General features: G+C 43.0%; 1 protein-coding gene across 1 annotated transcript in view; it reads right to left on the bottom strand.

The window, feature by feature from the left end:
- The window catches only part of pip4p2 (phosphatidylinositol-4,5-bisphosphate 4-phosphatase 2), a 132,850-nt gene that overhangs the window by 9,713 nt on the left and 95,878 nt on the right, over nt 1–27,259 (bottom strand). Inside the window, exon 6 of the mRNA XM_038809069.1 lies at nt 24,019–24,109. Coding sequence (XP_038664997.1) covers nt 24,019–24,109 — 91 coding nt within the window. The remainder of the gene's footprint in view (nt 1–24,018; nt 24,110–27,259) is intronic.

Below are 27,259 nucleotides of genomic sequence, written 5' to 3'. Positions count from 1 at the left end.
ACGTGGTCGGACGACCTGGAAAGGGTGAATTCTTCCTCCTCTTGCGCACGGCTCAGCCTAATTCAGCTGAAGGTGCTGCACAGGGCTCACATGACGGGGGCAAGGATGAGCCGGTTTTTCGGAGGGGAAGACACGTGTGGGAGGTGTTCGGGTGGCCCGGCAAACCACACCCATATGTTTTGGGCATGTCCGGCTCTGGAGGGGTTTTGGAAGGGGGTGGCGGGGATTTTGTCGGAAGTGGTTGGGTCTAGGGTCAGGCCGGGCTGGGGGCTCGCGATCTTTGGGGTAGCTTCGGAGCCGGGAGTGCAGGAGGCGAGAGAGGCCGGCATTCTGGCCTTTGCGTCTCTAGTAGCCCAGCGCAAGATTCTGTTACAGTGGAGGGATACGCGGCACCCGTGTTCGGAGACCTAGGTCAACGACATGGCTGGGTTCATCAAGTTGGAGAGGATGAAATTTGCCCTGAGGGGGTCGGTACAGGGGTTCTTTCGGCGGTGGCAGCCCTTTCTCGACTTCCTGGCGAAGGGGTAGAGAGTGGTCGGTCTCTGCAGCAACCGGGGCAGGGGGGGTGGGTTTGGTGATGGTTGGGAGATGTGTTTTTGCAGCGGTGGGTTTGTTATGTTATTTTCTTTCTTGTATTGCTATTTGTTATTAATTATTTTTGGGGGGGGGGGGAAAAGAGTTCTTTTCTGGTTTTGTTTTGGAGTGGAAACACGCCTTGTTTGTTTTAAATTGCGGGGAGAAAAGTTGTTATTGTTATTAAAAAACTTGAATAAAAATTATTTTAAAAAAAAATTATCCCCATACCATAGCACAGCTGCTCTGTTCTCCATTCTTCAGCCAATTTCTTATCCACTCCAAGTTACACTTCTCAAAAGGTACTTTATCAAATGATTTTGGAAAGTCTAGGCGCACCATGTTATATGGTTTCGATAGACCACTTGGGATTCACAATCACAAAAAACCCATGTCATATCAGTGCTGTAAAATTATCTGCACATGCCAAACTTGGACAACCAGCTTTCCTTCCTCAGCATCCAAACTAAACTGCAGTTTCACTGATCTCAGGAAGTTATATACATACACCCAAATTGCCACATTGAGATAAAAATAGTATTGGTGCAAAATGCAAAGTGTTTAAATGTACTCTCTTCAATAATGAAAAACACCAGAAAGGGAAATGAAACCATCCGTCGAGTTTGTTTTTCACGGTTTAACAGGAAAGCAAACAAGTAATGTTTTCACTTGCAGGATAGAACGCTAACAAAATAAGGGTGTAATGTTGCTTTAGAAAGCACTGCTCAGATCCCTGTTCAGCAATGCTATGTAATGTTTTGGCTAAAAAAACAACTGCGACCGCTCCCGCTCTTATTTCTCATGTTATCATGACAAGACCGATCCAGACATCTAAAGTGAGACATTCAAATTTAAGGTACCAGAAATAAAAAATGAGTAAGTCAGAAGTAATAAGAGAAGTGGAAGCTGTGGTAACACATTGACCACCCATTACATATCCAATCCATTGACTTTCATGTACTACCACCAAAAATGAAAATTACCTCCAACTTACTGATATCCTGAACCTGGTGATTTTTATGGATTGAGTATATGTCCATACTTGCTACATTAAAAAAAGACATTTATCTCTGGACACTACAATAAGGGAATCAGCCAGCACTGCCTCTCCATTGGTCAGCAGATAGTCCAGGACAGGAAACGTTGCTTCAGGTTTTTAATATCTCCGAGAGAAAGTGAACTCCAACAAAGAAATATCTCGTGGCTTAATTATAAAAGAGCTAGATGTTGTAAACAAGGGCTCACAGCTGACAGGCAAATATGCATAAATGTAGAGATTTCTCTGCATAAAGATTTGTTTAGCAAGTTTCCTTTTAATCAGAAGAATCAGTTTTTAAAAATCCTATTAACAAAAGCAAGGAAATAATGACCATGCAATGCATGTGACGGTATACCAAAGATAAAATTGTTATTGATCAGAACCTTCCCCAATGAGTAATTCATATACAAATCATGAACTAATAAGGCAGGTAAGAAGAGTGCACATATTTCCAGCTGCAAATATTGGATAAGGGAAAATACAGGGCATGCTTTTACCCGTGCTAGACGCTAGGCCTTTTGCACAATCACTCAGTAAAACTGGTCCCAGAAATTGCTTGCAATAAAGGTAAATCATTTAACTGAATGTGGATCCAGCAGAAGCCACACTTAACCCCTTCATGCTTTGTCACCGCTCCCTTCCAAAACTCCAAATCTAACACCCTCCCTCTTGACCAGATTACTAATTCTAATTTCCACTCTGCTCCCCCCCATATCCCATCACAACTCAGTCCCAGAATCCAGAGGCTTTTTACAACACTAAAAGGTGGCCACACTTGGGAGTCCTCTTTACTGGCAGGCTCTCCACCAGCAAGCTTAAATGGAGGCCAGAGATCCAATATCTGGAGCATCTTGGACCTTATTGTTTATTCACAGAAAGCATGACCTACCTCATACTCCCACCCACATCCAAAACTAGTCACAGCCCAATTTCCCGGCTAAGACGTCCAACCAACCCTAAGCTGTGTAAAGATGATCACATTTCCTCACGGAAAGGGTAAATTGGAAGAGGGAAATGGCTTTAATCTAGCAATAGAGGGGGATGGATTGATTAGAAATGTAAGAAACCAAAATATAAACAAATAGGATGAGGAAGCAAGGCAAGAATAAAGTAAATGAGGACATTGATGTCAAGGGAATAAACAGGATTCTAAAAGGATGGGTAAACATGAAACATACATCGAAAATAGGAGCAGGAAGAGGCCTTTCGACCCTTCAAACCTGGTCCACCATTCATTCTGATCATGGCTGATCACCAAGTTCAATATCCTGATCCCGCCTTTCCACCCATGTCGTTTGACCCCTTTAGCTCCAAGAGCTATATCTAATTCCCTCTTGAAATCACAACTTTTTGGCCTCAACTACTTTCTGCGGTAGTGAATTCAACAGATTCACCAGTCTCTGGGTGAAGAAATTTCTTCTCATCTCAGTCCTAAAAGATTTACCCTTTATCCTCAAACTATGATCCCTAGTTCTGGACTCCCCACCTTCAGGAACATTCAATCTGAATCTACCCTGTCTAATCCATTTAGAATTTTCTAAGTTTCTAGGAGATGCCTCTCATTCTTCTAAACTCCAAAGAACATATTCCAAATTGACTTAGCCTCTTCTCGTATGACAGTCCTGCCGTACCAGCAATCAGCCTGGTAAAACCTTTGTTGCACTGTCTTCATAGCAAGAAAATCCTTCCTCAGATAATGGAAATCAAAACTGCACACAATATTAGAGATGTGACCTCATCAATGCCCTATACAATTGCAGTGAAACATCCCTATTCCTGTACTCAAATACTCTCGCTAGGAAGGCTAACATACCTTTTGCCTTCTTTACTGCCTGCTATATCTGTGCACCTACCCCGAAGAATTCCTATTAAAATAAGTTAAAACAGCAATGCACATAGATTCCCTATAAAACTCGGACACTGCAAACACCTATTGGGAGAAACTAGACTGATGTAATGGGGATTACTAAAATACCTGCTATCCAGCTGTATCATTACCCAAAATAAACTGTATCCCTGGACAAGATAATTTCTCCATTATTTCTACTACCACTTCACCACTCTTCATTGGACTTTCCAGCCTTACCTTATATAACGGAACACTACTCTTCTCACCCTGAATTCCACATATTACCACCTTTTCTGGCAATATTCCTCCCAAACTACATAACTCCTAATCTCTTACCATTAAAGATTGACTAGCTCCCATATCTCTTAAAATTGTGACTTCTTTACCTACTCCTCCTGGTACATGAGTAAACTTTACCCACACAAGTAAATTATTTAAAGAGATCTGGCACCTTCTTATCAATCACCTCTTGACCAGGCTGTACAATCTTTTGCACCTCCTTTGCTTCAATTAGGCTTTCCTTTGCTTCAATTAGGCTTACCTTTATCACTTTAACAAACCCCACTAGCTTATCCTGTTTTACCACATCAGCCTTGCCATGCTTTTCTTCAACGCCCAACATTGGGGGCAGCACAGCAGCATAGTGGTTAGCACAGTTGCTTCACAACTCCAGGGTCCTAGGTTCGATTCCTGGCTTGGGTCACTGTCTGTGCGGAGTCTGCACGTTCTCCCCGTGTCTGAGTGGGTTTCCTCCGGGTGCTCCGGTTTCCTCCCACAGTCCAAGGATGTACAGGTTAGGTGGACTGGCCATGCGAAATTGCCCTTAGTGTCCAAAAAGGTTGGGTGGGGTTACTGGGTTACGGGGATAGAGCGATGGTGTGGGTTTGGGTAAGGTGCTCTTTCCAAGGGCTCGTGCAGACTCGATGGGCCGAATGGCCTCCTTCTGCACTGTAAATTCTATGATAACTATGACTTTACATGGCCTAGTTTATTCCAGTAAAAAACATCTGAAACTTTTCATATCTCTTCCACCCTCCTGGATTTCTTTTGTAATCTGAGGTACATTCTCCTTATTATGTCCCATCAGATTACCTTTATTACCTCTTGAATATTTATCTTTTCCCAGTTTCTATACCTCACAGGCTGAAACTGATGTCTGAAGCCAAACATTGATTTATGAACTAAGTCATAATCATCTATAATTTCTGCTGCTAATCTCTCAGTTTTAACCCTCTGCTCTTCCACATGAGTTCGCACTACAACAGTAATTGAATTTTTAAACTCCTCCAAAATTATCATTTCTCCAAGAGCTTCATGAGTTTTGCCTATTTTCAAAGCCCTTATACACCTCTCACAATTATTCTGATCCTTTCATACTCCATGTATGTTTGACCAGGTTCTGCCCTTAAATTTCTAAACCTTTGTCAGTAAGCTTCAGCACTAGTTCACATGCACCCAAGATGGATTTTTTCACCTCCTCATACGTCCCAGAAACCTCCTCCGATAGTGATGCAAAACTTCATTAGCTCTACCTACTAACTTTGTTTGAATGAGCAATACCCACAAGTCCTGTGGCCATTTAACTTGTTTAATTACCTTCTCAAATGAAATGAAGGCTTCGACCTCCTTATCAGACCTTGGCAATGCTTTTGGACATATTTAAATAGATCCCCACCAAGCCTTTGACTATGGTGCTCTTTCTCACTATACTCATCGCTATCCTCAAACTGTACGTTTCTCTTTACATTCACCAATTTTAACTGACTTTCACGTTTCATGGCCATTTTCTGAAGTTCAAAGTCTCTCTCTTTTTCCTTTTCTTCTCTCTCCTTTTCTTTTTCCTCTCTCTTTTTCTTTTTCCCTGATCTGTACCTCTCTTTCTCTCTCTTTTTGTTCTGCTAGGGCTATTCTTTTTTTCGCTTTCTTCTCTCTCCTTTTCTTTTTCCCTGATCTGTACCTCCCTTTCTCTTTTTTTCCCTCATTTCATATTCAAGCTGCTTTAATTTTTTTTCATGTTCATGCTGCTTGATCTGTAATTAAATTCTTGCCATTTCCAATGATTCTGACTGTGTCTCAGGCAATCTTAAATGCCCAGCTACCACCTCAATTACCTCTTATTTTCGTATTTTATCATGTTAACTGCAAATGTTTTTGCCAAATCTAAAAGCCTTTTTCTAGTCTCTGTTTGTAAGGTACGATGTGTGATCTTCTTCACTCCCAAAAACATCTGAGCCTCTGAAAGTACCCCTGTCTACAACATACTCCCTACTTACTTAAATTGGAATACACCACCTGAAAAACAAACACAAATATGCTCACCCCTCACTGTCTTTAAGTTCACAAAGCCAACCCAATCACGAAAGATAGACTTATATCCCAGTCGAGCCCCCAATTTGTTATGGGCCAGGGTTTAGAAAACTCCAAAGTACATCATGGAGTTGACCTGAGCTACAACTGTTTATTTGTATTGGTTGCAATGAGCACAAGGCCCTGCCTTTCAGGTTATTCAGCAGAGGCCTTAAGCACGTTTAATTAAAAACAAATTTAGTTAACATTTTTATAAACACGCAGTAAGCATTTTTATCAACAACCAACATAAATACCCCACACAGCTCCAGTACTCTATGTATAGCCCTGAGTACATTTTCCCCTTAAGTGTTCCAATTTAATAACAAGATCCCATAAACCAGAAAACCCTTTTCAAAGGTGTGGCCCAGCACACAGCACTCAAGACCTGGTTTGGAAGCTCGTGTCCTTTCCAAAACAGTTTTCTTCCAGAAAACAATTTTTTTCCCCCCAAGTTATCCAGCCTGGAAACAGCTTTTAAACTGCAGATAGAGGAAAAAAACACTTTCTTTTTCAACCTATGCTGTCCAAACCAGTTCAAGCTCAAAGCAAAAGTAAAACCAACTCAAAAACAAAAGTAAAAACTCAGAGCCACAGCCCAGCTCCACCCACACAATTACATCACTGAAGCTATGTGATAAGACAAAAACATTTCTTAAAGGAACACTCTCATGACATGGTACGTGAATCACAAAGAGTTAGATACAGGTATAGCAAGCGATTAGGTAGGCAAATCAGATTTTGGTATTTGATGCAAGGCAAATGGACAGTTCGAAAGGTTTGTGACAATTGTACCAGGCATTTCTGAGACCATATCTGGAGGATGGTGTACAGTTCTGATCTCTTCAGAATATAAACTGCATTAGAAGCAGTTCAGGGAAGATTCACTCAACAGCAATGAACAAATTATATTATGAGGAAAGGTTGAACAGATTGATCCTGTATCCACTGGAGTTTAGAGAATTGACAGGTGATCTTATTGAAACATACATAATCCTGAGTGCCCTTGACAGGGTGGATGTTGAAAGGGTGTTTCTGCTTATGAGAAAGGCTAGAACCAAGGGAAGTTTAAAGATGAGGGATCTTCCATTGAAGATAGAAACGAGGATAATTTTTTTTTTTTTGCAGAGGGTTAGTCTGTGGAATACTCTTCGTGGTGGCTTAGTTATTGAATATTTTAACGGTGGTGCTCTTGATTGAATAAGGAGTCAAGGGGATAAGCAGGAAAGTGGAACTGATGCCAGAATCAAATCAGCCATGATCTTTATCAAATAGTGAAGCATGCATGAAGGGCCAAATGGCCCACTGCTGCTCCTAATTCATATAATCAAACATATTTCAAAAGGGAAAATCTTGCTTGGCTAACCTTATTAAATGTTTTGAGGTGGCAAGAGAACAAACAGATAAAGGTAATGCTGTAAAGATGTAATATTTTTGAATTTTCACAAGTCCTTTGATAAGGTGCCCCAGAATAGACTAATCAATAAGATCAGAGCATTTGGAGTCAGGGGACAAGTGACATATTGGTGGGGCAGTTCAATTGACAGAAGGAGGGAAGTTGTATTTCACAGGATCACTACTGTTCACAACTCAAGATTAATGATTTAGACTTTGGATTCAAAACCACAATGTGTGGATATATACATATATAATCAGGAAATGATGAACAAGCTGGGTCAACCTAACAGAGACCATTAAAATCCTGAAAGGTTTTAATGTAGTCGATACAGAGAGAAATGTTCCACTTCTGGGGAACAGCACAATTAGAGAACACCAATTTAAATTACCAAGAAGTCAAACAGAGAATATAGAAGAAAATGTATTTCTCCAAAGCGGAGTAAGAATATGGAAGTTGCTACCACAGTAAGTGGTTGAAATGAATAATATGGATGGATTGAAGGGAAGCTAGTCAAGCTAATGAAGGTGGAAGGAAGAGGATAACAATGGTAGATTTTAAATAAATATAGATAGGAGGTGGTTTGGAAGGGGCATAAACACCAGGATCGACTGCTGGGTCATGGCCTGTTCCTATGCTGTATATTCTAGGTATGCTAGGAGATTGCCTCCCTTGACTCAGTAAAGCCCGATTTTAATATTAATAGTAATAATAATCTGTGTCACAAGTAGGCTGACATTAACACTTTAATGAAGTTACTGTGAAAATCTCCGAGTCGCCACCTGTTTGCGTACACGGAGGGAGAATTCAGAATGTCTAATTCACCTAACAAGCACATCTTTCGAGACTTGTGAGAGGAAACCAGAGCACTCGGAGGAAACCCACACAGACACGGGGAGAACGTGCAGACTCCGCACAGACAGTGACCCAAACTGGGAATTGAACCTAGGTCCCTGGTGCTGGCTCGCAACACTGCTAACCACTGTGCTACCATGCTAAAGGTGATCTATCAAATTAATCCATTGTAGGTGGCCTATATTAGGTTACTTTTAAATACTGTGAACTGAAAAGATAAAGGACATTTTTAGGTCATTTCTAATTAGGTGCTAATGTAGTTACATTGGATAAACAAAAAGAGAAAGAAAGGTGATTCAGGTCTTTAAAATTCTGAATGGTGTCGGTCATATATACATGTGTCATTCAATTCGATGCTCAAGTTAAATAATATATTTATAAGCAGAATATTAATGAAAAGATTAAAATTCAAAGAAATTTGTTCTCCAGAGTGGGACCATAGTGATTTCCTGGAACAGACTTCCAGGATAAAAAAAAATGCCCATTTAAAAAGGAGAGGATATGTATCTTGTCAGAAGGTAGAATGATGATCGGAGTATCATCTGGTTGGTTGATTGCATGAAACATAATGGGGTCATCGGACTTTCGATTGCATCTCGTGAAATTTCAATGTTCATTATCTTTCTATTGCCAGTGATTTGGCATTGATTTTCAATGTTTATACAAGTAAGTCACTGCAACTAAATAATGGATTATGCTGGAAGTGCATTATCAAATTACATTTGGGACTAATGAGCCAAATACATTTGAGGTTGTGTGTAAGCTTATCAATGTCATCTACCTCAGTGGTTACCTTCGTTAACATAAACAAAAACCTATTTGCACATCACTTGGGACATGCTCCAAGTTTAAAAACAAAGATCCTAAGTATAATCACTTCAGTAGCTGGTTGTGGGTGACATGTTAGGGGCATGAATATAAAGTAAATAAACAACGCCCTGCATGTAACCAGATGTATCCAAGCATAAAGGTAAATCATTGAATTGGTAGTTATGGTGGCATTTAAACTCAACATCTAGGTTTCAAGTTCAGTACCATAACCACTATACTACCGTACATGAGAAAGACATGTTACTTTTTATATTGTAGATTGTACTTTAGTGATTAAACACAAGAAATGTTGAATTGGTAGCAATGGTTCAAGACATGTCAAACCCATTGCAAATCTCCTGGCCTGCATCCCCAGACTAGGCCGGCTTTCTACCCAGACCTAGTGGGAAAATGCAATCTACATTCATTTGAATGCAATTCATCGGGTTGGAAGCCTGATTTAACATCCTCCTGTGATGCAGATACACAAAATACTGGACAATCTCAGCAAGTCTGACAGCATCTGTTAAAAGAAGGGAACTAACATTTTGAGTCTGGATGACTCTTTGCCAAAGCTGGAGAGAACTGGAAATAGAGTCAGATTTAGGGAGGGGGGGGGGGGCGGATTGTTTAGGCCCTGGGATGGTGAGCAGGGAGGAGGTAAAGGGGCAGGTGTTATACCTTCCATTGCATTTGTTGCTCCCAATGTGGTCTACTCTATATTGGAGAGACTAAACACAGACTGGGTGTTTGCTTTTTATAACACATCTGGTCCACCCGCAAGCAGGACCAGGCCTTCCTCATGTTTGCCATTTCAATTCACTTCACTCTCGTCCACTTGTCTGTCCTTGACCTGCTGAAATTTTCCAGTGGAGTCCAGCACAAACTGGAGGAACAGCACCTCATCTTCCGATTAGGCACGCTACAGCTTTCCGAACTGAAGTTCAACTTCAGACTGTGAACTCTCACCCCATTTTTATTTCTATCAATTTATTTTCATTTCTTCCATTGATCTGTTTTTCTGTTCCCTTCTTTCGTTTTTTGTAATTGTAGTTGTAAAATTTTACCTAAGGTTTAAGACATGGCAGGAGATCCCAGATCCGTGTCATGCTCCTCGTGTGCGATGTGGGAGCTCAGGGACACGTCCACCATCCCTGGCTCCTTCACGTGCAAGAAGTGTGTTCAGTTGCAGCTCCTGTTTGACCGCTTGACGGCTCTGGAGCTGCGGATGGACTCACTTTGGAGCATCCGTGATGCTGAGGATGTTGTGGATAGCACATTTAGCAAGTTGGTCACACCGCAGGTGAATGTTACTGAGGGAGATGGAAAATGGGTGACCAAAAGACAGAGCAAGAGGAGGAAGGCAGTGCAGGTGTCCCCTGTGGTCATCTACCTGCAAAACAGATATACCGCTTTGGATACTGTTGAGGGAGATGGCTCACCAGGGGAAAGCAGCAGCAGCAAGGTTCATGGCACCGTGGCTGGCTCTGCTGCGCAGCAGGGCAGGAAGCAGAATGGCAGGGCTATAGTGATAGGGGACTCAATCGTAAGGGGAATAGACAGGCGGTTCTGCGGACGCAATCGAGACTCCAGGATGGTATGTTGCCTCCCTGGTGCAAGGGTCAAGGATGTCTCGGAGCAGCTGCCGGACATTCTTGGGGGGGGGGGGTGGGGGGGGGGGGGGGGTGAACAGCCAGCTGTCGTGGTGCACAGAGGCACCAACGATATAGGTAAAAAGACGTGATGAGGTCCTACAAGTTGAATTCAGGGAGTTAGGAGTTAAACTAAAAAGTAGGACCTCAAAGGACCTTTGGGGCAGCACGGTAGCCTTGTGGATAGCACAATGGCTTCACAGCTCCAGGGTCCCAGGTTCGATTCCGGCTTGGGTCACTGTCTGTGTGGAGTCTGCACATCCTCCCCGTGTGTGCGTGGGTTTCCTCCGGGTGCTCCGGTTTCCTCCCACAGTCCAAAGATGTGCGGGTTAGGTGGATTGGTCATGATAAATTGCCCTTAGTGTCCAAAATTGCCCTTAGTGTTGGGTGGGGTTACTGGGTAATGGGGATAGGGTGGAGGTGTTGTCCTTGGATAGGGGGTAGGGTGCTCTTTCCAAGAGCCGGTGCAGACTCGATGGGCCAAATGGCCTCCTTCTGCACTGTTAATTCTATGTATAAAGGTAGTAATCTCAGGATTCCTACCAGTGCCACGAGCTAGTCAGAGTAGGAATGTCAGGATAGATAGGATGAATGCGTGGCTCGAGAGATGGTGCAAGAGGGAGGAATTCAAATTCCTGGGGAATTGGAACCGGTTCTGAGGGAGGTGGGACCAGTACAAACCGGACGGTCTGCACCTAGGCAGGACTGGAACCGATGTCCTAGAGCTGTTGGGGAGGGTTTAAACTAATCTGGCAGGGGGATGGGAACCAATGCAGGAAGTCGGAAGGTAGTAAAACAGGGACAGAAACAAAAGGCAGTAAGGGGGAAAGTATAAGGCAGAGGAGCAACAGTCAAAAATAAAAAAGGGCGACAAGATATAGTGACTGAGAGGAGCTCAGTGAACAGGCCCAGTAATACTAAAAGGAATAAAACGGGAAGTAAAAACATTAATGGGAAGCGACGCGGCAGGTTGTTACATGAAGATATGGGTTCAACGACAAGGAAAATTAGGAGAAAAGTTAAGAGGAAATATAAAACTTAGGAGAGGTTACTGATCGAGGTGTTAAGATTCAAAACAGAGGTAAAAAAGCCAACATAAGTGTACTTTACCTGAATGCTCGTAGTATTCGGAATATGATAAATGAGTTGATGGCGCAAATCATCGTGAATGACTATGATTTAGTGGCCATTACTGAAACATAGTTAAAGGATGGTCACGACTGGGAGTTAAATACCCGAGGATATCAAACTATTCGGAAGGACAGAGTGGATGGTAAGGGAGGTGGTGTAGCTCTGCTATTTAAGGATGACATCCGGGCAATAGCAAGGGATGACATCGGTACTATGGAGGATAAGGTTGAATCCATTTGGGAGGAAATCAGGAATAGTAAGGCGAAAAAGTCACTGATAGGAGTAGTGTATAGGCCACCAAATAGTAACATTATGGTGGGGCAGGCAAAAAACAAAGAAATAATGATGCATGTAGAAATGGTACAGCAGTTATCATGGGGGATTTTAATCAACATGTCGATTGGTTTAACCAGGTCGGTCAAGGCAACCTTGAGGAGGAGTTTATAGAATGTAGCCACGATAGTTTCCTAGAACAGTATGTCATGGAACCTGCGAGGGAACAAGCGGTCCTAGATCTTGTCCTGTGTAATGAGACAGGATTGATTCATGATCTCATAGTTAGGGATCCTCTCGGAAGGAGCGATCACAATATGGTAGAATTTAAAATACAGATGGAGGGCGAGAAGGTAAAATCAAATACTCGTGTTTTGTGCTTAAACAAAGGCGTTTATAATGGGATGAGAGAAGAACTAGCGAAGGTAGACTGGGAGCAAAGGCTTTATGGTGGAACAGTTGAGGAACAGTGGAGAACCTTCCAAGCGATTTTTCACAGTGCTCAGCAAAGGTTTATACCAACAAAAAGGAAGGACGGTAGAAAGAAGGAAAATTGACCGTGGATATATAAGGAAATAAGTGAGTATCAAATTGAAGGAAAAGGCATACAAAGCAGCAAAGATTAGTGGGAGACTAGAGGACTGGAAAATCTTTCGGGGGCAACAGAAAGCTACTAAAAAAGCTATAAAGAAGAGTAAGATAGATTATGACACTAAACTTGCTCAGAATACAAAAACAGATAGTAAAAGTTTCTACAAGTATATAAAACAAAAAAGAGTGGCTAAGGTAAATATTGGTCATATAGACGATGAGAAGGGAGTTTTAATAATGGGAGATGAGGAAATGGCTGAGGAACTGAACAGGTTTTTTGGGTCGGTCTTCACAGTGGAAGGCACAAATAACATGCCAGCGACTGATAGAAATGAGGCTATGACAGGTGAGGACCTTGAGAGGATTGTTATCACTAAGGAGGTAGTGATGGGCAAGCTAATGGGGCAAAAGGTAGACAAGTCTCCTGGCCCTGATGAAATGCATCCCAGAGTGCTAAAATAGATGGCTAGGGAAATTGCAAATGCACAAGTGATAATTTATCAAATTTACCAAAATTCACTAGACTCTGGGGTGGTCCCGGCGGATTGGAAATTAGCAAACGTGACACCACTGTTCATCTGGATAGAAATTGTCCCATTGGGCAGACGCAGCATGGGTGCATAAAGGGCAGGTCGTGCCTAACTAATTACTGGAATTTTTTCAGGACATTACCAGTGCGGTAGATAACGGGGAGCCAATGGATGTGATATCTGGATTTCCAGAAAGCCTTTAACAAGGTGCCACACAAAAGGTTGCTACATAAGATAAAGATGCATGGCATTAAGGGTGAAGTAGTAGCATGGATAGAGGATTGGTTAATTAATGGAAAGCAAAGAGTGGGGATTAATGGGTGTTTCTCTAGTTGGCAATCAGTAGTTAGTGGTGTCCCTCAGGGATCAGTGTTGGCCCCACAATTGTTCACAACTTACCTAGATGATTTGGAGTTGGGGAACAAGGGCAATGTGTCCAAGTTTGCAGATGACACTAAGATGAGTGGTAAAGCAAAAAGTGCAGAGGATACTGGAAATCTGCAGAGGGATTTGGATAGGTTAAGTGAATGGGCTAGGGTCTGGCAGATGGAATACAATGTTGACAAATGTGAGGTTATCCATTTTGGTGGGAAGAACTGCAAACGCGATGATTTAAATGATAAAATGTTAAAACATGCTGCTGTGCAGAGAGACCTGGGTGTGCTAGTGCATGAGTCGCAAAAAGTTGGTTTTCAGGTGCAACAGGTGATTAAGAAGGCAAATGGAATTTTGCCCTTCATTGCTAGAGGGATGGAGTTTAAGACTAGGGAGGTTATGCTGCAATTGTGTAAGGTGTTAGTGAGGCCACACTTGGAGTATTGTGTTCAGATTTGGTCCCCTTACTTGAGAAAGGACATACTGGCACTGGAGGGTGTGCAGAGGAGATTCACTAGGTTAATCCCAGAGCTGAAGGGGTTGGATTACAAGGAGAGGTTGAGTAGACTGGGACTGTACTCGTTGGAATTTAGAAGGATGAGGGGGGGATCTTACAGAAACATATAAAATGATGAAGGGAATAGATAGGATAGATGGGGGCAGGTTGTTTCCACTGGCAGGTGAAAGCAGAACTAGGGGGTATAGCCTCAAAATAAGGGGAAGTTTTGAGGACTGAGTTTAGGAAATTTTTCACCAAAAGGATTGTGGATCTATGGAATTCCTTGCCCAGTGAAGCAGCTGAGGCTCCTTCATTAAATGTTTTTAAGGTAAAGATAGATAGTTTTTTGAAGAATAAAGGGATTAAGGGTTATGGTGTTCGGGCCGGAAAGTGGAGCTGAGTCCACAAAAGATCAGCCATGACCTCATTGAATGGCGGAGCAGGCTCGAGGGGCCAGATGGCCTACTCCTGCTCCTAGTTCTTATGTTCTTATAGTCACCCCCATTTACATTCCTTTTGGCTTTCTGTGCATGACACCGTTGTCAATTTCCACCTATCGCTGGCTCCCTAAGTAGCCCCGCCACTCCACACCTACCCCCACTATAGTATAAATCCGACCCTATTTCCCATTCTCTCCAGCTTGGATAACGAGTCATCCAGACTCGATACGTTAACTCACTGCTCTCTCCACAGATGCTGTCAGAGACCTCCTGAGATTGTAGTCTTTTCAGTTTGTGTTTCAGATTCCATAATCCGCAGAAATTGGATTTATCCTCCTGTGATGCTCATGCATTGGTGCAAGCCCTCAAAAACGGGGACCTGGCCAATGGACTCTGAGGGGGAACAAGGCGTTAAGTGCCATTCCAAATTTATTCTGGAAGTCAGAGAGGGGTTTGCCTGCTAACCTGCGGGGAGTGTGGCTCGTGTTGGTAAACAGGGTTTGAACTTGGGGGGCACCAGCCCAGGATGGAGTTGTCGTGGCAGAACATCTTCATGATACGGTTAAAGACTAGCCACTAAGCCCTTAAGTATTACTTTCAGGCACCTGACCATTCGCGTTGACTGCTGTCAGTTTCATACAAGAGCTGTGAGGTCTCCTGTCCATGCAGATTTATATGCACCCTCTTAGTTTTGTCAGCACTCCACTCAAATTGTGGTCATGGCCATGGTTAATCTCAGAACCCAAATGTGTTGGGACACCCCATTGAACTCCTTTGATTCACAGTTCCACAGCAGATGAAGGAGGGGATTAGCAGAGCCTAGTTGCACACGTGACAGATACACCAGCAGCTGATGAAACCTTCTTTGGCACACAATCCCATCAGATCAAAAACTGCATTGCTGAAACAAAGTGCTAACGCACTCAGGCTCAGGCAATTTCCCTCGGACTCGCAAGTCTGTCTTGGCTCATTTGTACCATACAGTGTTAGCTCATGAATCTCGGGCCTGCCCAGTACAGTACAGCTGAACTGTTTTGCGACAGAAATTATGTTTTAAACAGTAGCTACATATGTCAGTGCTGCAAAGCTCTCAGCCAAGACACACATCTCTCAATAACCATCATTGGGCAGTGTAGAGCTGCATGTCTGCACAGTATTATCACTACCACACAAGCCACCGTCACAGCTCAGACAAGAAAGCACAAGGGTCACTCAATGAGGACACCCCATGTGACTCCCTGGGAAATACAGAAGAGCCACATAGCCCATCTCAAACACCTTCTGCTGCAGCCACTGGATCCTTCCCTGGGCAGGAGGGATTGTGAGGGTTGAAGATTTTCAGAGCAAGGGTTGCGTGCAACTGACTTGCAGTGACAGGGCTGCAATGTCAGGGCCAGGGTGGAGAGCATCATAGAATTTACAGTGCAGGAGGAGGCCATGGGCCCATCGGGTCTGCATCGGCCCATCGAAAGGGCATCCCATTTAAACCCACACTTCCAACCTATCCCCGTAATCCAGTAACCCCCACCTAACCTTTTTGGAGACTAAGGGCAATTTAGCATGGCCAATCCACCTAACCTGCACATCTTTGGACTGTGAGAGGAAACCGGAGCACCCAGAGTAAACCCACGCAGACACAGGAAGAACGTGCAGACTCCGCACAGACAATGACCCAAGCCAGGAATCAAACCTGGGACCCTGGCGCTGTAAAACCATAGTGCTAACCACTATGCTACCGTGTTGCCCTTAGTGGCTTTCCATTCGTTGTTAATGTGAGACAAAGGGCATGGGGTCAGCATGTGGGAATGACAAGGCTATGGGAGATGAAAGATGCACTTGAGATAGGACATCTAGACCAAGTTGCATTGGACTCTCAATTCTTCGGAGCAGGCTGTCTTTGCAGTCTGCCACTGCTCAGTCCACGCCCTCCCCTGCGAGTTCCATGGCCCTTTCTTCAAAGGGGATGAGGGTGCATATCGCAGCCCTGCCCCACCTGTCTTGTCCTGCCTTCCTGTTATGGTCCGTCTTCTCACGGGGACTCAAAAAGGACATTGAGGCGCTGGCCTGGCAGGTATGGGGTCTTATCGCAGGTGCTATATGTGGGCAAGGCACCTAGCCAAAGAGGACTCACTGCCACTTCTCTTCCAGGAATGCCTACCCTGAACAAGTACTGCTCTTCTCTCCAACAGGATTTCCATATATCCCTCTCCCTCTCTGCTGTTTGGCCTTTCACACCTTTTGTTCTCTCTGGGGACTGCCATTAGCACTCTTTTCCCTTGGTTTCTGTGGCTATTAGCACTCTGTTCTTTTGGTTTATGGCTCATCTTTCATTCTCTCACCCCCACAGTATAAACTTTCTATGTATTTTAGCCTTGACAAAGGGTCATCTGGACTCGAAACATTAGCTCTTTTCTCTCCTTACAGATGCTGCCAGATGCACTGAGATTTTCCAGAATTTTGTCTTTGGTTTCAGATTCCAGCATCCGCAGTAATTTTCTTTTTGGGGATGGGAGTAATGCCAGGGGCATACAAGTGGGTACTCACCCTAGCAGCTCGAAGGAGGTCATTCATTGTCTCGGGACATTGCAGGCTGGTCCTCTTCATCATGCTGCCAGAACTTACTGCCTCTGTCACAGCATCCCAGTCTTTGCATTTCTGACCAGCTGGAAGCTTTCTGCCATCCCTGGGGAATAGGGTGGCCCCTCCTCTCCTCCACTGCGTCCAACATCTTATCGATGCCTGCGTCAAGGAAGTATGTTGCAGATCTTCAAGCAGCCATCTTCTTGACTGGAATGACAGTCAGTGCTGAGGGGAGTGTTAAATGCTGCTCCCGCTTGTCAGGGCAAACAGTTGATTCCCGACTCCAACGAATCACGCGCCCGGGGACTGGGGAATTCGTCGACATTCACGTGGGCACAGAGTGATTGCTTATTTGCATGAATTAAATTGTGCCTCTCAGCGCTCCTACGCCAGCGGGAATCACTCCTGTTTTCCTGCAAGCAGAGCACTCAGTCTGGAAACGGGAGAATTGCTTCCGGGGTCTTCGCTTCAATTTGATAAGCTCAAAATAGAAAGAGCTAAGTAGGTTTTGCCTTTTGAATTGATACAAAATGTGGAAAAGGCAACTTTTATTTTTTTCAGCTTATTGAGTGTTTTCAAAATTGCTAAGAAAAGTGAAGGAAATAGCTCAGTTATTTCTTCACATCAACAAGCATAACCAGGCAGACGTAAAAGTGTCAATTTGGAGAGAGGTTGGCTTTTGTGAACTTGAGGGTTAAGGTCAGAGAGGCAGAGTGAATAACGGGAAAACTACATCTGGGAACTGGGGGAGTGAGCACTGAGATGAATAGAGAAGGAATCCCAGGAGCAGAGAATGAACGTTGAGGTGTATTTTGGGGAAGTAGTGATATTTATTCTGAAAGTTTTTTTGTAAAGATTAAAAATCTATGCATTGTTAAGTAATAAACCGGCTCATCATTTTTACCGTATACTGATTTCACGATGCATATAAAAGTGAATTGGGGAGAAGTAGCATTTGAATATACCAAAGGCTTAAAATGTCCATGCAATAACCTCACAAGACTCTTTGCAATTATTAACTAGAGTTCTGGGCGAACCCAGAACTTATCATAAGCTCACAGATATTCCCTTGTGATATGTGTCACAGTCATTAGGATCAATCATCTTTTAAAAATTACATAACATCAGCTGCAGCAGAATGACTAGATCAGTGGTATCAACTGGTCCAAAATTCCTTTCACTATCTCTTTTGAATTACCCGCTCACCGCCTCTCCCTCCTTTATTCTCACCTAGCTAAATCCATGCGTGGTCTTCCCACTCATATCTCTCCCTACCAGACCTTCCCACTCGCTATCACTCGCTCCTCCTCCTCACCATATCTCCCCAACTCTCTACTTCCTTCTTCTGAATCCGAGCTGTGAATGAAGGTCTGGGAAAGGGGCGGTGATACGACTGAAGTGAGAGTGATTGAGCAGAAAGGTTGTGAAGGGAAGCAGCGAGCATGAGGGAAGTTAAGAGCAGGAGAATCGCTAAGCAGAAGGGCCGGGAGGAAGCAGCACATGGAAGGATCATGGAGGGAGGCAGCAGGCAAGAGGGGCAGCAAGCAGGAGGGTTGGCAAGCGGTGAGCAGGGAATTCAGCACGCGGGCCACAGAAAAAGCAAATGTCGAGGTAGTTTTGGACTTCCGGAACTGACATAAATGAATTTCAGCTGTTCATTGTATCTTACTATACTTGTCCAGCTTGGCTCTCCACTGTTAATTTCCTGCCTTGGGGAATCCATCAGTTATTTGCTCATGGATTAGAGTGGCAGTAAACCTCATTTAACCATCAGGATGTGAGTGGCACCTGGGAATTTAGCATGGCCATGTCTGTGTAGTGCTTGGATGGACTGCTGCCTGCATCCACCTCCCAATGCCACCCCATTTCCCCCAGATTCGCCCAAGCCACACCACCCTCACATTCCATGCTCCCTCACATTCCCAATGTCACTGCTTTGTCACTCCATAACCACTCACCCGGTATGCATTAGGTATAGTTTTCAGGAGTCATGCAATATCAATGGGAATTATTTAAAAATCATTAGAAAACATGACATTTCTATCAATCTAAATAAACCCTGAATTCAAACTCTGTCGGTGATACTGCACCAAAAAACTAAGGCAAAGAAAAGATTTAATCATTTAAGTTTGTTAGTTTTATAAACAAACAAGAAACCACATCAAAGACACATTATTTAATAATTATACATTTATAAAAGTTTCAACAGTTCTTGCATCGATAAGATTGTCTGCTGAGCTGAAGCTTTTGAAATCCGGGAAGCATTCATAATGGAACTACTGTCATAACAAAAGTTTCCAGCTCCACTGACAGAATGTGGTTCGGGAGGATTTAAACCAGTGTAGTGGGGGGTAGAAACCAGAGCAGCAGGTCAGCAAGTGTAAAGACTGGGGAAGAGCTTGAGACTTAGACAAAGATAACTAAGAGGGAGAGCAGGCAGATGGAAGCCACTGATCTCAGTAAATCTGAAGGTCTGGTGTGTGTTTGCTTCAACGCTGGTATAACAGGTCAAACGGATGAACTTAGAGCTTGGATTAATATGGGGAATTATGATATTGCTGCTATTACAATAGTGAGACATGGTGATTTTCACAGTAACTTCATTGCAGTGTTAACGTAAGCCTACTTGTGACACTAATAAAGATTATTATTATTAAAGGAGGGACAGGACTGGTAGCATAACATTCCGAGATATCGATGTTTTAGACGAGACAGAAGGTGTAGCAGACAGGGTGGGGATTTGCATTACTGGTTAAGGAAGATATCACAGCTTGTGATGAGGGAGGATATCTTGTCTGGCTCCTGCAGTGAAGGATTATGGCCAGAGCTCACAAATAGGGAGGTTGCGATCACAATGTTGGGGTTGTACTGTTGGCTTCCCAACTGCCAACAAGATACAAAAGGAACAAATAGGTAGCCAGATTCTGGAAAGATATGAAAATAGCAGGCTTGTGGTGGGTGATTTTAATTCCCCCCCATATTGGCTAGGACCCTCTTAGTGCCAGAGGTTTGGATGGAGAGCAATTTGTCAGGTGCGTCCAAGAGCGTTTTTTGAAACAGTGTGTTGATAGTCCACCCAGGGAGGTGGGGGGCTTACTGGACCTAGTATTGGGGAATTAGCCCGGCCAGGTGACCAAAGTTTCAGTAGGGGAACATTTTGGGAATAGTGATCATAATTCCCTTAGTTTTCAAATGCTCATGGATAAGGACAAGAGTGGTCCTCGAGTGAGGGTGAGGGGCTGGTTTAGCTCACTGGGCTAAATCGCTGGCTTTTAAAGCAGACTCAGCAGCACGGTTCGATTCCCGTACCAGCCTCCCCGGACAGGCGCCGGAATGTGGCGACTAGGGGCTTTTCACAGTAACTTCATTGAAGCCTACTTGTGACAATAAGCAATTTTCATTTTTCAATTAGCGGAAAGCTAACTACAACAGAATTCAGCAAGAGCTGGAGAATGTGGGTTGGGAGCGGTTGTTTGAAGGTAAATCTGCATTTGATATGTGGGAGTCTTTTAGAGACCAGTAGATTAGAGTTCATGACAGGCATGTCTCTGCAAACATAAAGCACAGGAATGGCAGGATTGGGGAACCATGGATAACAGGGGAAATTGTGCAACTGGTTAAAAAGAAAAAGGAAGAATACATAAGATCTCGGCAACTAAAAATAGACAAAGCTTTTGAAGAATATAGAGAAAGTAGGAACAAACGCAAAACGGGGAGTTAGGAGGGCTAAAGAGGCCATGAAATGTCAATGGCAAGATGGGTTAAGGAAAATCCCAAGGCCTTTAATACATATATAAGGAGCAAGAGGATAGCAAGGGAAAGAATAGGCCCACTCAAAGACAAAAGAGGGAAATTATGCGTGGAGTCAGAGGAAGTAGGTGAGATCCTTAATGATTACTTTGCATCGGTGTTCATCAAGGAGAGGGATGTGACAGATGCTGAGGTTAGAGATGGGTGTGTGAATACTTTAGGACATGTCAGCATAAATGAAGGAGGAAGTATCTTAAATGCATTAAGTTAGACAAGTCCCCTAGACCGGATGGGATATATCCCAGGTTGCTGTGGGAGGCAAGAGAGGAACTAACTTTGCATCATCTTTGACCACTGGTGACTGGAGAATAGCCAATGTTGTCCTTTGTTTAAGAAGGGAATCAGGTAATTATAGGCCAGTGAGCCTGACATCAGTGTTGGGGAAACTGTTGGAGAAGATACTGAGGGGCAGGAGTTGTTCACATTTGGAAGCGAATGGACTTGTTAGTGTTAGGCAATATGGTTTTGTGCAGGGAAAGTCATGTCTTACCAACTTCCGAGTTTTTTGAGGAGGTGACAAAATTAATTGATTAAAAAATTAAAAGGCTGTGGATGTCATCTACACTGACTTTAGTAGGGCGTTTGATAAGATCCATCATGGCAGACTGATACAAAAAGTAAAGTTGCATGGGATTCGGGATGTGCTAGCTAGATGGATAAAGAACTGGCTTGACAGCAGGAGACAGAAAGTAACAGTGCAAAGGAATTTTTCAGAATGGAGATCTGTAACTAGTGGCGTTCCACAGGATCCACTGTTGTTTGTAATATATGTATCTCTAAATGATCTGGAGGAAAATGTAGATGGTCTGATTAGCAAGTTTGCAGATGATTCTAAGATAGGTGGAGTTAGCGAAGGGGACTGAGAAAGAATACAGCAGAATATAGATGGATTGGAGAGTTGGGCAGAGAAATGGCAGACGGAGTTCAATCCCGACAAATGTGCGGTGATGCATTTTGGAAGATCAAATTCAGGTGTAAATTATACAGTAAATGGCAGTACCCTTAGGAGCATTGACATACAGAGGGATCTGGGCATTCAGGTCCATAGTTCCATGAAAATGGCAACGCACATGGAGAAGGTGGTCAACAAAGCATACGGTATGCTTGCCTTCATTGGCCGGGCATTGAGTACAAGAGTCGGCAGGTCATGCTACAGATGTATAAAACTTCAGTTAAGGCAAGTTTTGAATACTGAGGGCAGTTCTGGTCGCCACAACCAGAAGGACGTGGATGCTTTGGACAGAGGGCAAGGAAGGTTTACCAGGATGTAGCCTGGTCTGGAGGGTGTTAGCTATGAGGAGAGGTTGAAGAAACATGGATTGTTTTCGTTGGAAAGACGGGGGGGGGGGGGTTAAAGTCACACAGGGTGAACGGACAGAAGCTTTTTCCCAGGGTGGAAGACTTCAATTACAAGAGGGCACAGGTTCAACATGAGAGAGAAAAATTTCAGGGGAGATGTGCGAGGAAAGGTTTTGACACAGAGGGTGGTGGGTGCCTGGAACGTATTGCCAGTGGAGGTGGTGGAAGCAGGCACCATAGCAATGTTTAAGATGTATCTTTATAGACACATGAACGGACGGGGAATGGAGGGAAACAGGTCATTTGGGCAATAAGTAGAAGATCTAAATAAGGAATCTGGATAGGCGCAGGCTTGGTCGGCCGAAGGGCCTGTTCCTGTGTGTTGTAATGTTCTTTGTAGAACCAATATCCATTTCCTTTTCAAAGCAGTGTGCCTGCCCATCAATGGAGGGGGAGCAGATGTAAACCATTTCACTACCTTCAGGAGCAAGCAGGGTTTAAAGAAAGCTAGATCTGCCAGTCAAATTAAAGCAGAGCACAGAAACATGACTGCAGCAGACATTTTTTAAATTTTGAATACATTATGGGGGTTTCCCATTACACAGGTATTGTAATGCATGTGAACAATTACAAACTGCTGGTTAATGTAAGGGCCAACATACCTTTGCATGAATCACTGCATCAAAAACACATCTACGTTACAATAGAGCAGCTGACAATGACATTTAAACGTCTTTCAGAATATTCCGGACTCCTAAGCATGCTTTTTAGTTATATTCACAAATTCTCAAACCTGAGCTGGTTTAGCTCAGGGCTACACAGCTTGTTTGTAATGCAGAACGTATTCGGCAACCAGGGGCTGGTTTAGCTCACTGGGCTAAATCGCTGGCTTTTAAAGCAGACCAAGCAGGCCAGCAGCACGGTTCGATTCCCGTACCAGTCTCCCCGGACAGGCGCCGGAATGTGGCGACTAGGGGCTTTTCACAGTAACTTCATTGAAGCCTACTCGTGACAATAAGTGATTTTCATTTTTTCATTTCAGAACAAGGCCAGCAGCGCGGGTTCAATTCCCGTACCGGCTGAAAATTCTGAATTCTCCCCATGTATACCCGAACAGGCACAGGAATGTGACGATTAGGGGCTTTTCACAGTAACTTCATTGCAGTGTTAATGTAAGCCTACTTGTGACAATAAAGATTATTATCAATGGGCTTCCAAAATCCTGCACCACCAGGCAAAAATGGTGGGTGAGAGAAAGTCTGATTTTTGTCCCCTATTTAAAATGGGGAACCCAAACTCAGCGGGGACTGACATGCGTTTTAAACACTAGGCATTCCCGACCTGCAACAGGCCAGAGGAAAATCAGATTTCCTAAAATAAAACAATTGAAGTGTAGCCATTTGTGCACCAAAACACACCTCCATATCCAAGCGAAGATTCAGTCTCGCTATAAAAACCCTCCAAAACATTACACCGTATGAAATGAGCTGCAACTGGGTTTTAACAATACACTCAGTCCATAATGACAGTTAAACACCCATACTGGCCCTGAAAGAGTACATTCTTAACTATTGAAATTTAAACTGCTCCATTATGATAAAAAACACAATTTAAAAAAAAAGAATTCTACTTTAATCCCATGTGTATGTACCCACTCATTTAACTTATCGCTAATATTTAAAAATTAAAAATGAAGGGAATCTGTGGTTTCTACTTCCTGCTTGGCTGTGAAAACAATTCAATATGATTGGCTGCTTAACAGCGGCATCAGTTATTGGACGCCTGGACATCCCCTTGACTGGCATCAGAAACAATCTGACATTGGGAAAGGAGGTCCATACCACCGAGATGGTTAGATCTTTGTGGACAGATTGAGGTCAGCGACAAACAGCAAGCGCCATGCTTCACCACTGCCTGCAGAATGAATACTGCTTAATGCAAGTTATTCAACATGATTATATTCTACTTACAGTTAAACCAACTCCAATGAAAACACATATCATTCCGACAGTAACATATGCACAGCAACGCCTTCGAGGCAACGCACTGCCAACAGATGATCTAAAAGGAAACCAAAATCAAGAGCTGGTTATGCTGCATCTGCAAACCGTTATTTCAGCAATATGTTATTGTAAAATTGTGGCAATGAAGTAGAAAAAGGAACAATTTGAATGCACAATTTGTTTTATAAAATTCACACTTCCAGTTGTTGAGTCTCCCATTGGCAGCACCATTTTGAAAATTAATGGCCATAATGCCCAGTCAAGATTTTTCCCCAGTAGCATTTAATGATTTTCTTTCCTCTATTGTCACCATTTAAAAGAATGGATGGTAATCTCTTCATCTGTTATGGCATCATCACACTACATCAGTAGTCAAGTAAGGTATGTGATGTTCTCTGTTTTCTTCGCCTGGATATCTTGAATACGTAGTGTTGAACAAAGAACATCAAGCTAAGTAAATTAACAAAGCTGATTTATTAACACTACTTAAATAAGTTTCAAGCATATTCCTAAAGCATAAGGTTGCTAAAATAAACGAAACTAAAATAACCTATGCTGACTAACTGCAGAACTCTCAAATGCACAACTACTCTATCGCACGCCTAAACACCTTCTCCTGGAATCAAGGGTTGCCATGTGATATGTGACTATTCTTGATCACCATCTGGTGGTAAGAAATTGTTAACCCTTTATCTCCCATACAATATACATATTGCTACATCCCCTTCCTTTGAAGATGTTTGGAGACTGTATAAACATATATACATGGTAAGCAATGTGTTCTATACATTTGACTGATCATTGTTAATTGTTCACAATTTTGTTTTTTTTACAGTTCACAATTTGAGTCTGTCCGGCTTCTTTTTGATGTGAGTGGATCTTCTCAACTTTGGTCTTTCAGCAGGTGTCTTTGTCTTTTCTGGTGTGACCAAATCTCGCTGTTTTGTAGAAGTTGTAGTCGTTCATTTGAGTAGCTCTGTGTCAAACTCTATGCGTGGAAATGCAGGTTGAGCTGTCTTCGTTTTGAGAAGTGCTCTCTAATTCCTACGTAATATAGAACCTTCAATTGTCAGAACGACAGACGAGTGTGGAGCTGCTTGGCGAATCACACATGCCATGCAGGATCATCCTCCAGTTGGAATCTGTACCCGCACATGATCACCTAGTTCCAGCATTGCTAGATCCCTCGCCGTCCTGTTGTAGTAATGCTGTGTTTTTCTTCTGTTTCATCTTCTTTACAGCATCATCATGATCAGGATCTGCTATTTTAAGTATGATACGTTGTACTTAGCTGTCGATTCATCAACATTTGAGCTGGTGACAAACCTGTTGCTGATGGTGTAGCTCTGTAGCTGAGCAGAGTTAAGAATGGATCGCTTCCTGAATCCAACAATTTCTTTAACAGCTGCTTTGTTATGTGAACACCTTTTTCAGCTTTCCCATTCAACTGTGGATATAATGGGCTTGAAGCAAAATGTTGAAAATTGTACTTGTCTAAAAATTCTATCCAATCGCAGCTGTCATGGACCGTTACCTGCCACAACTGGCAAAAACTTCTTTGGTTGCTTTTATGACAACTTTCAAACTAGAATTGGGCAATTTGATCACCTCGGGGTAGTTCGAGAAGTAATCTATGATTTGTAGATAATCCTTATCATGGAAGTGGAATACATCAATGCCAACCTTTGACCATGGCGTCTTGACTAATTGATGCATTGTCAGTGTTCCTTTTTATTGCTGTGACTGGTTTCGTTGACATGTTCCACATTCTGACACAAGGTTAGCAATGTCGTCATTGATGCCTGGCCAATATGCTGACTGACGAGCTCTTCATGCACCTTACTGAGGATCATGTTCCTGAACAAAGTCAGAATTACTATCCAGTCCAGCCTAAGCAGAAATCCATGGATGCTGCTCAGATCGGCTGCACAGTTCCTATACCTAGAACAACTACCTTTAGGCAAACCATCTCTCACATAATACATCACACGCTGCAAAGTGTCATCCTTGGTTGTTTCTTTTATTAATTCAATTTTTTCATCTGAGACAGGTAGATTTTCTTTCATAAAGTTAGCTTGAGCGTCGATTGCCAGGATTATGTCATTCATCCCAGTCACGCTCAAAGTCATAACGTTGAAATTTCATTATTATGCATTGTAGTCTCCGTGACATACCATTCAGATTTTTCCTGATGACTGACACAAGTGGACGATGATGCGTTTCTACACTAAAGGTAGGTAACCCGTATACGTAGTGTGGAACTTTTCCATTCCTTTAAGAAGACCTAGACATTTTTTTCTATTAGCGCATGGCGCTGTTGTCATGTGAGAGTAACTTTAAGAAATGGGTGTTTCTTACTGTAGTGATGTCAGAGTGTAGGTGGAGCTGGGCTGTCTGTCAGCTTTTACTTTCGCTTTGGGCTTGCAGCTACAGGATGTGTTTAGTTTTGGAGACGCTGCAGTCACACAAAGATGTGTATGAATCTCTGCAAGCTTATGAATGTCCATTTGGTGATTTCAACGTGGTAACTGTTCTCAGTAGTGAAGTTAAACCTGATGTCTTTCTGTACAAAGGGTTCTTTTTGTCTTATGGATGTTAAAAGGAACGTTTAAGGATTACTTAGAGTGTTGTATTCTTTGGAGGTTGTATTTGAATTGATGGTTGCTAAGATGTTCACTGTATATTTTAAAAAGGTGAACTGAGTTCATAAACATTGTTTTGCTTTAAAAAATACTTTTAGATTTCTGCTGCATCACACCTGTGGAGTGGGCCGTGTGCTCCCCATACCACAATCTATTAAAAGTTGTGGATCAGGTGAACTTCCATGATACATTTTGGGGTTCTCTCAACCCTGGCCCATAACAGATGTCATCATTTCTGACACATAGGCTATGGGTTGCCATTGCCCGTCAGATGTTTTCTGAAGTAGCACAGCTCCTATGCCATCCTTGCTTGCATCTGTTGAAATCTTTGTTTCACTCATAGGATTAAAGAATGACAACACTGGTGCAGATGCGAGTGCTGTCTTTAAGTCAGACCACTCCTTTCCATGTTCCTCCATCCATGTGAATAAAATGTTCTTTCGTATCAGCTGTCTGAGAGCAGTTGTTCTTGATGATAAGTTTGGGATGCGGTCTGAGAGCCGCTTTCTTGTCTATGGGTGAAGACATTTTGTTGATTGCTGCAACCTTCTCGGTGTCTGGCACAC

Source organism: Scyliorhinus canicula, chromosome 10, assembly GCF_902713615.1.
Source record: "Scyliorhinus canicula chromosome 10, sScyCan1.1, whole genome shotgun sequence".
Lineage (NCBI taxonomy): Eukaryota > Metazoa > Chordata > Chondrichthyes > Carcharhiniformes > Scyliorhinidae > Scyliorhinus > Scyliorhinus canicula.
Note: the sequence above shows the minus strand (reverse complement) of the source record. Positions and strands in the feature narration are given on the sequence as shown.